This window comes from Botrytis cinerea, chromosome 10 (genome assembly GCF_000143535.2).
Source record: "Botrytis cinerea B05.10 chromosome 10, complete sequence".
Lineage (NCBI taxonomy): Eukaryota > Fungi > Ascomycota > Leotiomycetes > Helotiales > Sclerotiniaceae > Botrytis > Botrytis cinerea.
Window position 1 is genome coordinate 644,196 of NC_037319.1, and position 16,907 is coordinate 661,102.

The 16,907-nt window shown below is 44.1% G+C and overlaps 3 protein-coding genes across 3 annotated transcripts; all 3 read right to left on the reverse strand.

The window, feature by feature from the left end:
* Positions 1-469: 469 nt before the first annotated feature.
* Positions 470-2,166, reverse strand: BCIN_10g01680 (hypothetical protein; the record flags this gene model as incomplete). Its single annotated transcript, XM_024695459.1, has 1 exon — positions 470-2,166. The coding sequence occupies exon 1, from the start codon at positions 2,030-2,032 to the stop codon at positions 470-472; it is 1,563 nt and encodes a 520-aa protein (XP_024551253.1). The 5' UTR covers positions 2,033-2,166.
* Positions 2,167-2,831: 665 nt separating this feature from the next.
* Positions 2,832-9,854, reverse strand: BCIN_10g01690 (hypothetical protein). Its single transcript, XM_024695460.1, has 3 exons — positions 8,271-9,854; positions 4,321-8,214; positions 2,832-4,272 (listed from the first exon to the last, which is right to left on the reverse strand). The coding sequence occupies exons 2-3, from the start codon at positions 8,045-8,047 to the stop codon at positions 3,404-3,406; spliced, it is 4,596 nt and encodes a 1,531-aa protein (XP_024551254.1). The 5' UTR covers positions 8,048-8,214; positions 8,271-9,854; the 3' UTR covers positions 2,832-3,403.
* A 2,099-nt stretch (positions 9,855-11,953) lies between these two features.
* On the reverse strand, positions 11,954-14,044 carry BCIN_10g01700 (hypothetical protein). Its single transcript, XM_024695461.1, has 2 exons — positions 13,684-14,044; positions 11,954-13,631 (listed from the first exon to the last, which is right to left on the reverse strand). The coding sequence occupies exons 1-2, from the start codon at positions 13,820-13,822 to the stop codon at positions 12,976-12,978; spliced, it is 795 nt and encodes a 264-aa protein (XP_024551255.1). The 5' UTR covers positions 13,823-14,044; the 3' UTR covers positions 11,954-12,975.
* Positions 14,045-16,907: the final 2,863 nt, after the last annotated feature.

The following is a 16,907-nucleotide window of genomic DNA, read 5'->3' on the forward strand; positions in this document are numbered from 1 at the left end:
AGCAGAATATCTTCAACCTAAAATATAAGCCTAAATGTGACAGTATTAGACACATAATAACTCAATGTCTATCTTATATTATCTTGCAATGAAAACGTCGATTATTTTCAAATAAATTTGCAGTGAATTATACCATTAATCGTTCGCTTGAGAGACAGGCGCTATTGATAAATGCAAAAGAATTCATAATGTGAGAATTAGTTCTTGAGATTTTGATAGTGTTGTACACTCATATTTTAGAACCTATATGAAGTTGGAAATGGAGACTCAAGAGCAATATTTATCAGGTTGTATGTATCTGAGGTATGATGTATAACCTATTTCTAATTCTAACATGAAGAAAATGAGATATCTCAATCCCCAAAATCATCCGCACAAGATCAGATCTGATTGGCATTGATGAATGTAGAAAGAACACCACGAAAGTCTCACTCCGTGTTAAAAATTCCCAGTCTAGTCTAGTCTAGCTTCAACTGTATCTAAACCAACAGTTTCCTCTACTCATCACCATATTATCTCCACACTTCCAAGGCCGTGGCGAGGATTTACATCTATTGAATATCTTATGCTCATTACATAGTTCTCTCGTACCCCAACTCTCGCTATCCACTATCCCGTTCTCATCAATCGGAATGACGTACTCGTGTCCCCACCAACGAATATGCATTTTGCTAGTGGGGTAAGGAGAAAAGATGAAATGGCGATGGGTTTCGCATGCAGGCTGTATTCCATCAATGGTTAAAACCTCGCCGTCTTTCTCCCTATACACCATAAAAGCTAACGTGACGTCGATATTTTCCCAGTCGCTCACGTTCGCTTCATGGAGAAATTGCATTTCCAACTTCGTTGGATCGGCAAGAGCGGCGTCCATCTGATCGGAGTTCCATATTTCCTCAGCTTGCGAACGGAATATATTAGAGACTGTAAGTCGTTCAATTTGTGCAGCACGTTTTAGCCCATTCGTGAAAGTGGCATCTGTTGCTTTTACTACTGTTCGAGAACCGAAATGGCCTCTGGAATATCTCGACCCGGCAGTCTGGTTGACATGGTTAGCAATCAACGACAGGTATTTCAGTCGAGGAAATTGCTCTTCAATGAGAACCCGAACAGTATCCGACCACCAAGGATCATCATCATGTCCGAACACAGGGGTTTCAGAAAGAGCAAGACTAGTAATTGCGGAGAAATCCGGGCGGCTCCGAAGACATGCTAGCGTGGTAAAAATATGTTCGAGATTCTCGACAACAAGAGTATCCACACCAAAGTCGATCCAGCCCTCGCTTCGAACTCGTACGCAGGCGGCTCGTCGCGATCCCTGCGGACGATGATATCCGCCATCTACAGGTCTCACTCCTCGAGGACGACGATAGTTTTCTAAAAACACCTCGGAGGATTCTCGACATGTGCACCGAAGAGATTCTGGCGATAAGTCCGCGCTTAAATCGTCGTCAAAAGACAACATCGCGGTGATGAAATCGGGGTTTGAATCTTCTGCTTCGCGCCGTACGCTGTCGACATAATAGTTGGTGGTCAAACGAAGAATCACCGTGCGAGGACCTGGTAGTGCGGAAAGCCATATCTTCCGACGTAGTTCGAGAGGAAGTCGGGGGAAACATGTAAATGTATCATAAGACGATTTCCTCTCAAGCTCGACCCAGTATTTACCGTATATATCTTTACGGTAATACCCTCCGCACCATAATCCTTGGTGTATAGCGTCGCCGTCAATAGGACGATGCTTGGGAATGAAATTCGATGATGTGTCGCGCCAGGGACACACGAAAGATCCTTCAGTGAGTTGCAAATTGATGGTTGGCTCTTCGATAGTAGCGTGCTTTTCATGAGTAATATCTTCCTGCGTGTCGTTTGTGGAATGTATGTTTGTGACTGCAATGGTTGACCTGTTAGGATCGTTGTTATTGTTAAATAAAAGGTGGTCATGATCCATCACGACTTGAGCATCCTCGCGTAAGGTTACCGAAATATTCGAAATATTCGATGCTGAGATTGCCTCATTCTTTGAGCCTGCCATGACGTATCGAAGTGACGTAAACACAGAATATTTCGTCGTAATCAAAGATCTATATGGAATATATAAATTGTGGAAGAGAAATACAGAGACTTAAATACTTGGAGGTTGATTGAAAGCTAGGATTATATACGGTCGACAGTATACAGCAGATCTCTAATAAGTTCTTCGCGGCTCGAGTGCTCTACGAGTCATATATGCTCACTCATCAATAATGAAAGAGTGCGAATAATGCGCAAGTCATCGGGGCAAGATTGAAGAGCTACGGTTCGCCTCCATAGCTTCTAGCCTCTACTGATCCCTTATAAAATCCCCCCAGCTAGTCTGAATATACCATACCGTATTCTACACTCATAAGCCCTGCCAGAAATCTAGCGTCAATAGTTATCCTCTGATTTCGACCATTCGTAGTAAAGAAACTCTTCATTCACCCCCCCCGCAGATTCTCCAAACTATAGGAAATCACTCAAGCTGGCTCCCACTCCTTGAGAAATCCGTTTGCCGTTTAACGAGGGTAATAAAAATAGTCAGCGGAACAATTTATAGAGAAGCATAATCATTTCGAGTACTATAAAAATAAGACATTTGTTTTGCGAAGTAGAGATGTTTAATTAGTATCTTTTATCTCTTGAATTATCCCTTGTGATAGTAAATAACAGAAGGTTAAATAACAATACCTTGGGCTAGTCTCCCTATCTGTCTTCTCTAATTACTATAATTAATATCAAACACACAACGAATATTCAACATAGATTATCAAGAAGATAAATCCTAACTCATTCTCATCAACCAATTTATAATTTGTAATTGATTTATTGATTTATCATCCTATATATCTACACTTGACTCACTAATTGAGTATCTTCTCTTCTCTTCTTTCTTCTCTTGATATATATCAATCCTTCAATCTCTTTCCTATAGAACTCTTTTCTCCTCCTCTCCATCACTACCTCTCCCCACCCTTATAATAGATAACATTACAACACACCACCCACCATTCAAACCACCCAAGCCACTTATAAAAGAAATAGTAAACTTCATAAACTCATCATAATTCATAAACCATATCTTTTCAACCTCTTCGATCCACCTCTTTCATCCACCTCCTCTCACCTCATACTATTCAATCCCGTTCCATCCAATCAAAATCCCAAATCACCAAACCCGCAATCCCAGATCGCACTGCATTATAATTAAGCCAACCGGTGACCTCCAATCGAATAGAATCGAGTCGAATCAAATCCAAGAAAAAAGAAAGAAAAAGGAAACCTGTATACAAAAAATCGGGTTCGCACCCATCCAACCATCTCATGAATTTTTAAAAATTTTTCCTTCTTTCATTCATAAATCATGTCTTCTTTAATAGAGCGAAATTCAAACACTGTTAGTTCTCCTCCTAACTACCACCGGTTTCTGTGCATGTATAACCACCAATTTGAAACTCGCGTTCCACTTCTCGCATTCATCCAAGACCTTGATATCGGTGAAGATGCTTTTCGTTTCTTTCTCTTTCGAGTCCCCTCCCTCATTCTCATCGTTTTCCATCTTCGTTTTCGATTCAAAAGCAAGCAAGGAAGCTTCATAACATCGTCCATACCACCACCTTCCCACCTTCGCTACCATTCGTGTGATGCTTTCATCTGCAGATTCACTCTCCTCCTTCATCATTTCGGCCAAACTTCTGTCTTCTTTCTTTCCATTTCGTCGGTTTCCATCTTCCATTGCCTTCTCCTTTCCACTCCTAGCCCGTTCCAACACTCCGACCACCGGGATCCCTACCCGACAACTCTTCACATCACCGAATCCTCTCGCTCCAAGTCCTCTAAGAATCATATCTCCCAGACTGCCCAATACAACACCCTCATCTCTATTCTTCAATCTCGTTTTTAGACCTCGCACAGCGCGACGAGTACGAGGACCCATATTCAACATATCGAGGTCGAGAAGCGTAATTTCGATGTATCCACCAGGTTTGAGTACGCGTCGAGACTCAGAGAGTATGTGATTATAAGTTTGGGTAGTGAGAGAGGAAGGGAAGCGGAAAATTACGGTGCTGAATGTAGAAGATGGAAAAGGAAATTTGGAAGTGCTACTAAGAGGAGAAAATTGAATTTGTCGGTGGTTAGGAGGAGGAAGTAGATAGGCGGGATTCTTAGTATTGGCAGTTGGCGGAGGAGCGGTAGGGGATAAATTGTAGAATGTACAGGTTGGATAAGTTTCTGCGGCGTAGAAAGACCAGTCGTCTAATTTATATTAGTACCATACCATGAATAAATTTCGATCAAACATACCATTGCCAAGTCCATCAATAACTAAAATGGAATGACATTTCGTCCTGGGTCCATCCATCAAATTGCCTACCTCATCTCTAGCTGGACTGAACAATACATTCCCAAAAGTAAGCCATTTACTAACACTCATACTTCCCACTCTCAAATTGACTTGTGAAATCGGAGAACTACTTTCTTCAGATTCAATTCTCAAGAGACTAGCTCCTGATATCCGTGATGTATCACTAGAACCCGATTTTCGTGCTTCGACTATGGAAATTCGTCGAGATTTAGTTGAATGGGTAGAATCGTTGCGTTTGAGTGATTCGGGAGAAAATGTTGGAGCTGTTGGCGATGGATTCGATTTCAGGGTATCTTGGCCTCCAAATTTCGTAGTCGCGTCGACATCGATGCTATAGCAACTCGAAGCTATAGATGTGATTGCAGATCTTCGACGTGGTATGTCAGGCAATTCGCGATTGGGAAAAGGAGAAGCTTGAAGCATGGGCTTGATAATGCGGGTAGAGGGACTTTGATAAGTTTCGTACTGAAATGGAACACCATAAGATGACGTTGTAGAAACAATGCGAGATTTTCTTGCCGTACTTTCCGTTTCGATCAAATCGTCGTATTCGTCCCAGACTTCATCTTCTGCTAACGCCGAATCAGGTTCGGGAATAATTGCCGTAATCTCAGCACCATTGATTGTGCTTGAACTACTGGTTGTAGCTGTGGAATTATTCCTGGGAGACCTTCTTGGCGAGAAAGCTAGAAATTCTCGTTGATATGATGGACTGTTGAATTGTGCCGGGTAAGTTTCAGGGCTGGAAAATTTCGGTGGGCTTGCACCTAAAGCAACCGAATCTACATCAAATGAAGATAAATCCACGACAGGTTGTATGGTACTCAATCGTGCAAATGGTCTTGAGAAGGATATTGGAGATGTAGCTTCAGGTCTTGCGGAGACGACCTTTGGGATTCGACCAACTTGTTGGAGGCGACTTGGTCGAATGGGTGTCACTTCTCTCTGGACTTGAGAATCTGTATGAGTCTGAGGGACTTGTGGTGGTGATGGCATTACTAATTCCGGCGGTGAAAAGGCAACGGTTGCTGGAACCATCTCTGGGAGTGAAGGTGCCATTGCTGTTTGAAGCTCCTCGATACGTCGGATATTTTCCTTATAATTACTAAACCTCAGTTCGTTCAATTGCTCATCAGTTAGTCCTACCACCTCTGAATCTCTCAAAATTTCCGCTAAATCCACACTATCGGTATCTTCTGGCTCATCAGAAAATTCAAACATAGCGTAGTGGGGTATGGGCTTAACAGGTTGTCTACCAATGGTGACAGGTACCGCATCAGATTTGATCTCGGTCTCTGGCTTGGGCGCATGTCGATGAAAGAAATTCCACTTTCGTGGTGACCTTGCTCGCTTCTCCAATTTTGCCGGCTTACTAAGTTGGGCTTGTCTTCCACGCTCGATTTCTTCTAATTCCAGTTGTGATTCTCCAGACATTAAGCTAGGATCCAGGCTACTTATTGAAGATGAAGGACCTTTCGTTGGGATATTTAGTGGTTGAGGAATATTTAAAATTGTTGTCGCACTATTGAGACGTTGAAGCGACCTTCGGAATGCAATGGATGGATTCTTTGGCTGATCTTCATCCTGGCTGTCGGAAGGCCTTCTAACATTGGAAGTATCTATAGTAGAAGTTCTCTCACTATTTTCTTTTGGAAACGCCGATGGTTGCAAAATAGCTTTGGGCGTCGCTTGACTCAAACCATTCTGAGAAATGTTCTGATCTAGTATAGGAAGGCTAGTGTTACTTTCTGTACCACTGACGACTTCAACAATAGAGTTGCGATTCTCCTTTATGGTTCCACCACCTGATATGATAACAGGGCTCATACGATCCCGGAAAAATGGATCCGTGGTATCCAGTTGGTCTTTAGATATTGGAGCTCCACTTAGACTTCTTTCTCGAGGCTTTCCTGTAGCAGGTCTGGTGGTAGTACGCCCACGCAGGGCATATCTTGTATACCCTTCATGGCCAGTACCTGCAGCTGGTCCTTTCTTTTGAGATTTTTCTGTCGAGATAGTTGTTACTTCGGGGGCTGTCTTTGTCCTTCGACCAAAAAGTCCAAAACGATGCTTTCCACTATCAACACTTGGACTTGGAGTGCGAGTGACGCGACCGCGAGAAGGTGGCCTGAGGCTTGGGATTATTCCAAGACCAGTAGGTGCTGGAGTAGGATCCCGCTGTAGTGGGTGGACTGGAGCCGGAGATGGGTTCCGGGATGAGTCTAGTGATGCTTGGGTCACTGAGGTCTGAAGAGGGGACGATGCTGCTCTTTGTGAGGAAACACTATTGCTCTTATTGTGTGTAAACCTCATACCAGTAAAATTGCTTTGAAGTACTGCAAAGTCTCCAATCTGGGACCTTAAATCCGGGGTACCATCCCTGCTAGGTCTTCTTGGGGGTGAAGGTCTATCGATCGTCTCTATCAATGGAACTGATGGCCTTGGAGGGGATGATATTGGCGATGGAATCGATCCAGCGTATGATGGATTTGGGATTGCTTTGGTAGGTAACACCTTTTCTTGTGGTGACCTCTGAAATTGATTAGAAGACTTACGAGGTGGTGGACTAGGTGGAAGAGAAGATAACGACTTCTTCTTCTTATGCCCCTTATCCCGAGCTTTTCCATCCGCCTTAACCGTAGAATTAGACGAAGAAGAATTCACAGACTCTCGCAACGATGGTAGCCCGCGTGAATCATTGATTGCATTGTTGAGCTCATTTGATGCATCACTTTCGCGTCTCCGAGTAACAGGCGGCCTGGTCCTGGTCGGACTACTTCCTCGACGACTTGGAATACTAGACTTGAAAGGTACAAAGATACTAGGCGATACAGATGACATCGAAGTAGGAGTAGTATCTCTACTATAAGCGCTTGGACCTGGTGACTCGGAAAACCTTGTAGAAGGGCTTGCACTGTATCCACTTCCACTATATCCGCTATACCTTTTGTGGCTGGATCCTGAACTTACAAAACCTGCAGACATTGAAGGGGTTGGAGGAGATATCTCGGGAGTCTTCAATTTGTAGGGAATGTTAGATCCAAACTTAGCATTCAACTCCTCACGGTGCTGTTCGGGTTTCGTTCGATATCTATCCAGCTCCGGTATGATCCGTGGCGGTACTTCCTTAATAGAAGATGAAGAACCCTTGCGAACTTGCTGTGAGGTTTCTATACGTGGAGCTCCTGGATTTATTGAAGCTTGCGTAGTAGGCTTAGGTCCAGATACATGACCCCAATTAGCTGGGGAACTATTTGCCGTCCTGGCCGTTGTTGGCCGACTAAACTCGGCATGTTGAGCTATCGATGAAGGCTTTCTCCTCAAAACATTTCCAGATACTTTTCCGTTGACGGCCGGAAGCAAGTGTATGTTAGAAACATCTCCGTTTGAACGAGCTCCAAGTCCTAATAGAGGCGTTGCCGTTTCTCTAGATCCAGTCTCGGATTTCGATCTTGGTACTGGCGACGGTTGTCGTATGCTTGGCCGAGGTAGTTGTGTCTGCTGATTAAGCTCCAAGTTTGCCCTTCTTTGCTCTCGTCTGGATCGAATGTATGCACTATCGTCTCTCATGCCCCGTGGCTTGCCAACTTCTTGTGGTTGGGTCGGGCGTGGAACTCTTCTTTGCGATACTGTAACATTTGGCCTGGATGGTAAACCAAATTGCATATTGTTGGATGCCATGACTTCTTGCTTCAAGTAACATTCTTCAAGGGAAGATGTGTATGGATCCACCGGTGGTTATAAATAGTGACAAGGGTATATTCTTGACATTTGATCTATGTTATATGGGAAACAAGCTGGGTCTCAACGGGAGAGTCTAAATTATGTCAAGACTAAAGCCAGTGAGTATATAGCGAGCGAGAGTGGAAGAAGTTACAGAGTGCAATACCTTTTTACCACTCTCTTAGATTATTGACCCGGGGATCTGCGTCTCAGCGAAGACTTTACTGCATGGGAATATTGAAAAGCCGAGATGGTGTGGTCGTAATGGCAGGAAATTAAGTGTGTATCCAGTATACTTGGATTGGAGCACGTGAAGGCAGCAAATGGATCATGAAAAACGTATGGATCACCACCAGGGTAGGGTATCTCAGGGCAGGGTATATGGGTATTGAAACAAAGCAAAAGCTGTAGGAAATCCCGGACATGCAACGAAAGATTAATAGGTTGACTGTTCAAGAGCCAAAAGCAAAAACAGAAAGGAGAAAGAAGAAAAGCGAAGAAAGAAAAAATGCCGATGATTTTCTTAAGAGTCTTTTGGAGGATTACCAGTCGTTGTGGTTGTGGTTGACCATAAGGTCAGGTCGTACCTAGCGGGAAAAGGATAGGTAATAGGGCCTAGAGTGTGGGGACTGTCACCGTATAGTTTTTCCCGTCTAAAATAATGGAGACGATGCTTTTTCGAGTCGACAGGATAACCAGAGCGACAGAGCGAGAATCCACTGGCGGCGATTGGACTTTTGGTTCCTGCAGCTCGATGGAGTCTCGACACTGGCTTCATTTATTTTTGGTCGTACTCACAGGAGGGAAAGGGCGGGACGCAATATAACGTAGCGTACGAATGGCGTCTGTACATGATATGTACGTATGTGTGAGTACATGTATGGAGAACGTACCAATAATTAGATTGCAGGGCAAAAGAACCAAGAATTCTGGATATGCGGTGGAGAGAGATACATGAGAGAGTCATCATGCTTTCTGGACATCCTAGGAAGCTGGAGGCGGTATCATAGGCTCTTCTGCGTCCATGCCCGGTACTTGCTTGCGTTGTGGCGTTACTGTTATTATTGTGAGGTCCCATCTGGTCAACGCCATTTGTCTGAAGGATTGGGTCTCTCCCACGGTCCATCGACATGGGCATGTGTGACTGTGCCTCTGGAGTAGCCGACGAGGCGAAGATCTTGACATGAATCCAGATTAGTGACCGTTAAATTGAGGCCCAAGGTGTGAAAGCAGTAGAGGCGAGCGTAAAAAGTAAAAAAGTAAAAAGTCGAGTCTCGTTAGATTCTCAATTGAGTCGTTGGGATGATCAGCATTCTCGGATTTGGTGCAAGTGTAAGGGCTAGATAGAGTATCTGCATTGAGAACAAGAAGCCAGAGCAAGGCAAGATGGCCGTGTCGAAAGGAGGGATATGTAGTTGCAAGCCTATGATCTGCTTCTCGGGCCTCATGCATAGATTAATTGGCACACGATGAAGCTTGGTTTGGCGTTGAGGAGACCATAATTGCGTGGAGAATATACACGCAGAGTACACACACACACACACACACATACATACCTAGCCAGCTAGCTATTTTCTGATCTTGTCTGTCCATCAATCGCCCACTCAATCACATACCGAGTCAAGTTGGGCTCGAGATCCGATTGAAGAGTTTTCTGGTTAAACGCCAAATCATCATTCGTCGGGTAAAACAAGGTTACATTGATGAGACAGCCAAAGAAACCGATAATTGGTAGATGGGGAGAGCCAGCAATAATGGATAATTGGGAGATAACAGATAACATATCGTGAAAGACTGACTGGATCGCCTTGCAGCAACAAGATTGTATGATTCGTGAATTTTCCCATTGGTTTTTCTCTCGAGGATCAAAATATGGGTTATGCCAGTACGACGTCGCAGTCTCAGATTCCCTTGCGCGCTTGTTGCACACCAGTTGGTTTATTTTGCTTTGTTGCCCGTCCATCCCATGTGCTGAGCGGGTCTTTTGCGCTTCTGCCATGCCATGCCATCGTCGTATGTGTTGGGTGGGACTTTTCGGGAAGCAGTTGGCAACATGCATTGTACTCTGGTAACATTCATGCTCACCGTCCGTGGTCATTGAAGCTTTGGGGTTGGACTAAACGTTGTCAAGCGCCTTCCTCAACTAGACTATTACCTGTCACCCGTTACCTACTCTGTACATCCAGCATCGCTCGCAGATCGCGCATTGCACATCGTCAATCGTACACCGCATCAGCTTTCAGCAAACCCCTCCCCGTAAACTGGCCTCTCATCATCTCCTGCTGCACCCGGCTCACGACCAAGAATCCGGGGGTTGAAAGAGCGAGCCTATGAGACCCAATCTCGAGACGTGAACCTAGTACCGGACCGGCTCGAACGAATCTTTCTCCTTTCCATCCCGCTTCGGAGTAATATCGTCCATCATGCTGTCTACATTGCTATCTCTTCTGGTGGGAGGGGAGGAGTGCAGAATATCTTTACCCGTCTCCCTGTGTCTTCAGCCATGCAAACTTTCCACCACTAGCGACAATCCTTCCTTCAGGACTGATCGCCCATCACCCATCTACTCGAGTGGACAAAAACAGTTATACGTACATGCCATTTGATCATCTCTGTCTCTGTAGCATATTAGCCCATCAACCCTTGCCCCCCAAAGTCCCCCAAAGAGGAGCAGGAAACACGGATACCATCTAGCAAACAAGCCCAGCAAATCAATCTACCTATTTGCCCAGCCAAACATCCCAAAAATCTCACCGTCCTCTCTCTTAAACACCCAATCAGTAATATCAAGTCATCACCCACCAGCCAGTCAGTACGATTATGATTACTTCCCATCTAATCGTATCGGCATACGCGATACATACTAAGGATATACAAGGATAGAGAGATAGACAGATAGACAGATAGACAGATACTCTTCCCAACACAGCAACTTCTGCTTCCCTTCCCTAGCTAGCTAGGAGATTATAGACAGATAACACAACATCACGATCAGCAAATACAACACCAATACCAAATTCCAATTCCACCGACCTCACCTCACCTCAAACTCAACCCCAACTCAACCCTTCAATTCCGCCACAGCGGACCAAACGACTCCCAATTGCAAAGTTAACAGTTGGCACATGAGGCTGAGTATTCACATCCACATCCACATCCACATTCACATTCACATCCATCCATCCATCCCCATCCCCAAGGCACTCTCACGTCCCCCCCACCGATCCGAGAACTCCTTACACATACATACATACATGCATACATACATACATACATAACACACATAACACATAACACACACATAGGTAAATCACCAAAAGGACAATCCCTTCCCATCTCTCCCCTTCCCAGACAAGCTGAAGTCCACCTACTGAGCCACTAGCCCCTCTTCACCCCATCATCCCATCTCATCCCCATCAGCCCACACAACACAACACCGCACAACACCGCACCGCACAATGGCGAAAATGCTGCGTTGTCCCTCCATACTCCATACAATAACAATGCAATGCGGAAAATCACCGACCTAGGTACCCTAAACTAGACTGTGGCGAAGTACATACACACATACATACAAAGCACACGAGAGAAGATACGATGGAGAAGACACTTCGTGCATTCATGCGCCACACATGAGGCGCCGAATCATTCTTCCGATTTTCGATTCCATTCCAAACTGTATAGTTATACGAAGTGTTGGAATGTGATACTGCTAGGTTGCTTTCTCTACCATCTATGCGCTGGCAGGCAAATTTTCTCGGATTTTTGATTTTTTAAATTTTTCAATTTTTTCCAATTCACATTTATTTTTATTTTTATTCTTATTTTTATTTTTATTTTTAGCAAAAATGAGAAGAGAAGAGGGGAAATATCATTCAATCAAATCACATCAATCAAACGTGATCCGGAAAAAAGAGATCACCCACAGAAAACCCTTTTTTCGGGATCCAGGACCGCACCGCAACGCATTTCCAAGCCACGGGTGATGAATATATTCTCAACGAGCAGGGTTCTAGAACCTCTCATTGGACCAGCAGAAGGTGTGCGGCTTTCCCTAACTTCGGGTCCAAATCAGTAACGTGATGCTGCAATGTATGGTTGTAAACCCAGTTACTTCAAACGATGAGATGAGTTCGATTTTCCGTCTGGAACATCGATGGCGTACTAGAATGGGGAAATCTACGCTTCGCCAATGTGATTGGATGAAGATAATGTTGATCCAAGAGTCCTTTTTCCGGGCGTCGGTGTGCACCTCTTTTCAAGTGTGTAGATGCGGATAATTACCATTTCCTCTGCTACTCCTATCACATCTATCAAAGTCACTTGGGGATTTCCATTCGCGGTACTTGGTTCCATCAAAGGTATAGTGCAGATCCTTCGGGAAGCTCAAAGGATAATCGTTGGACGTCAACATTTGAGTCGACCTTCCCCTGGCACTATCGAGTGCCTATTATATCTCTTGCTCGAACCTCAAGTAGTTATTGGTTCCTGATATCCTTTCCAAAAACTCAAAATTCCAACTATTGCATGCTCAAAATAATATATTTGTCCGAGACCTGGATGGACCTTGCGCCTGAACGTTGAAAACCACCGAAACAAGTAGATAAAATACCACCGCAAATGTCCCCAGGGAAATGGCACTTGATCAAGAAGCACGGACAGAGCTTGTTTGGACGTATATTTTGGGAAATTGGTGAGCTCACGGGATCCAAACCAAGAGAGAGAAAATGTTTCGTATCAATGGTATTCTGTAAATGATTAAGGCCGCTGAATTCCGTGGAAAATTAAAAAAAAAACAAATCACTAGTATACAGGAACGCTAGCTAATCGTGTTGTTGCGATGTATAGCTATGTCATCTCCGTAGGTCCCCTTATTCAGCAGTTGCAAATCTCTTTGCTCTAGCTTCCGCCTTTGCCTTCTCAGCCGGGTTATCGGTGACACGACCTGCTGCAGGCGGTTTTGGACCGGACTTCTGCGCATTTCTTGGGCCATGTTGTGATCTCCTGGTGTCTGGTGTTGGTCTTTTTGAATTCCTTCCTCCTTGTCTACCATCTTCCCGAGCTCTCTTTTGTCTTCTTTCCGGTAGTGCGCTGTCCAATCCCTCGACAATTTTACTGTTGTCCAATCCAAACTTCTTCGCACGCTCTGCTAATTTCGCGGCCTCATCATCCTCTGTGATACCGAATCTCTTGGCTCTTGCAGCACGTTTCTCTGCCTCCTTCTGTGCATCGGATTTTTCAATACCGGCGCTGAAATCCTGTTTTGGTGCTTCTGGTACAGGTGCAACTTCAGTTGTGGTGGGGCCCGAGGCTGCGATTGCACCATCTTCAGCTGTTGGAACACCTTCGCCTCCGGTAACCTTCAAATCTGTGGTTTTGGCAGGATCAATCGCAGGTTCTTGATTCGGGACTTTCGTAGGGTTGGGAATCTCTTCTTTTCCTCCAGCAGCTGCTATCGCAGCTTCTGCGGGTGTTGCTTTCTTTTCGTCATCTTCGTCCCAATCGATTTCATCTTCTCCTGTTGTTGCTAAGAATTTTCAGCTTTGAATTTCTAGACCGCACTTTCCAATTGAACTTACCGGTAGCTTCACCAGCTGGCGCTTTCTCGGATTCTTGTAACCTGGCGATCAAATCTGCCTTGTTACCAGAGATAGGTAAGGACTTCTCTTGAAGAAGCTTCTTAAGCTCAGGGACCTTGAGTTGGGAGTAGTCCGTCATTTTGGCGGTGTAGTTGTGCTTTGAGTTCGGATATTGGTGAGTTGACAAGTATCACAGTAGAAAATTCAATGCCTTGATTGGGTTGATGATTGTTGAGGTCAAAATTGTAATTGAAGTTGAGGTTATTTGATGGAATTCTTCTGGAGCTAGGAACGCGTCGAGATGGGAAATGCGACGAAGTATTTCGCGCCAACGTGTGGCTGTACCTTGATATTTTAGTACAGAGTGTGGCTGAAATGGCGCTCGGACGTCCTTCTCTCCTTCCTGCCCTATCACCATACTACATTGTAAAGACCTAGATATGGCTTAAGATTATCTGAGTTGGATCACTTCATATATACGATACTTATATTAGGTACTTTCAATCTATCATCGCTCATTGCGACTTGTACCTCGAATTCTGGTTCATGTCTGTGTCCTATTTGGGAATACGTGATGTGATGACCACGCGTTTTCGGAGTGTCTGCAACAGATGTTTGTGACACCACCACTGTGTGTAGATATCCTTCAGCATAGGAGCGTTTCTTTCCACACTTTACTAGTTCAATGGAAGAGAACTGAAGTCTCAGTCTGAGTTATCTCAACTAGGAAACGTTATGACAAAATGGCATGATGCTCTTCTCAACTCTGGCTCACTATCAAACATCCCATCCATCTAGACTCACCGAGTCAAAGCTCGTCCATTGCTGCTAGTCTGGAAGTAATTATTGTGGGAAGGGAAAAGCCATTTTTGTGCGGCAGATGGGATATTAGTCTACACTCACTTCTCGATAGCTTGAAGCCTCTTTTCTTGAAATTCTAGTCTCCCGGTCAATACTGCACATAAAAGATACGTTCTAGTCTCAGGCTTTCTAGTCTTAGGCTATGATTTTCACGACTGCAAGTTCGCCAAATCGAAGTTCAGACAGTGAGCAGAAATCTCTGCTGTAAATTGAATTGATCATCGTTTCTAATCTCTGTCGACAGAATGACAAAACTATAGCAGGCAGAGGAAAACAGCAATGGTCCATGGATCTGTCAAATTTTAGGTCCGTCATCAAGATTTCAACTCCAAGATCTCATTTCATCGATAATCACAGAGGTTCTTGAATGATGAACTGATTGATTATCAGGTCTTCATCATGAAGAAATTGAGCATCAACCATTAAGACAATGATGGAATTGTAAAATGCATTGTTAGGCCTATCGCCCTGTTACCGAACCACACGATAGGTACATATCTAACCAAAACTTTGGCACATTTCACAGCTATGCGGTAGTATGCAGTTAAGCGATCAGGAGATGGATCTACTGGCCTTCTCTCCCAGGGTAATCTCGAACGAGGGACATAGTGAAGCTCCTGTATCAGAAGGTAGCTCCTGATCAGCACATCAGGAAATTCTTCTGGCCGATATACTAGGCGATGCTCGTGTTAGATATTTCTTACCCAAAGTCTTTTGGTGTCAAAGGTAGTGGAGAGGAACTAACCAACGTTGTGAAGACCGAGGAGTGTGCGCAGAACAACTCCCTGAGTTACCATCGTGATCTCATTTCTCTCACGAAGGCTGACGTACCTCCAAATGAAGGAGAGACCTACCTCCCTATTATCAGAGAGCTCTTGCACAGTGATAATCGGAATTCCACGAGCAATCACATCTCTAAGGGCTATCTTCGTAGTTTGCTGACATCGAGGCATTGGCGAACAAAAAATATGGGTAATGTGATGCGCGGTTATGAATCCTTCGTTGACGAATAGGCGAGCAAGTGAGAGTGCCTATTCCTTCCCGTCATCCGATAATAGCCCCGTAGATCTATCGTGCTATTGGCGAGAAATGAGTTAGCAATTTTATAGGCTCACATGGAATATACGTACTTGAGCGTGTCTCATTACATGTATGATGGTAGTAGGAGGCGGCATAGTTTTGTGAATGATGAATGATGAATCAATGTTCAGAGATCAGTAAGAGAAGACCTGAAAGAACTATTGGCAAGTATTACCATTTATATCATTCAAGATTCACTCAATTAAGACGTTATTAAGATATTGGAAAGTTCGTCAAACTTCGTTTTCACACACTTCATTGTCTGGAAATTCGAGAAAGACTTCCAAGCAACTTACTTATTCTCCTACAAAGCAGAATTGATCAACGGGTGCCAAATCAAAATCCAAATCCAATTTATCTATCCCATTGGAAATATGTGAACTTACTCAAGTCATCTTTTCTCGTCATCTAATGCAACCCCTCCACCCATGCCCAGATTTTGGGTTGCTGTATCACAATTCTTTGTTGGGCAATCGCTGGCTCGCCCAAAAAAGCTAACTTCATCGATTCATTTATAAAATAAACCGATGACTTTAGGTTTTTGCATAAAACAGTTTGTCAGGAGCACTGATGTATATTTCTTCTGTGGGATTTTCCATAACTGGTCTGATAAATATTGTATTCAATTTTGTGGTAGTTAAATTGTCGCATTGAAAAAAGATGCATGTATTTTCATCAATGGTAATTTGATACAGGAATCTAAAATGCTATCTATCTGGTGTAGAGAAAGGTTATGATCAATGGATCTTACCACGATGGAGTTGCAGAATGCGAGAGAACGGGAATCGGATGGTTGGGCAAGGGCTTCTGTTGAAGTAAATCATCGGTTGAAATTCGTAAAGGGACAGAAACCGGTTGGGGCTAGTCTTTGGGTTTTGAAGGCAGATTGAGGGAGAGATCTATGACTGGATAGGTTGATCATGATAACGTTTTGGTGTGATTGTAGACCTAGGACAAAGAAACAACAACGTAAAGATTCTCACAAAGAACCGTTCAATGACCTTTCTACATCTGAACTCCTAAGTAACAACAACAAGCGCAGCGATAAACTCATACATAAAAAGCCCCTATGACAAAGAAACCGAAGAACAGCACCCAAACATCCATCTCTCTATCACCACACCAAACTAGAACAACCTCTCCCCTTCCACATATAACCACCCTCGCCCGCCCCAAACCCTTCTTCCCCATCTCCAAAAGTCTCCCCTCAATCCCACACGATGCGATTCCCACTCCGGAAAAAACCATCAGGCATCTATTGCGGACCCCTTTTGGAGTATCAC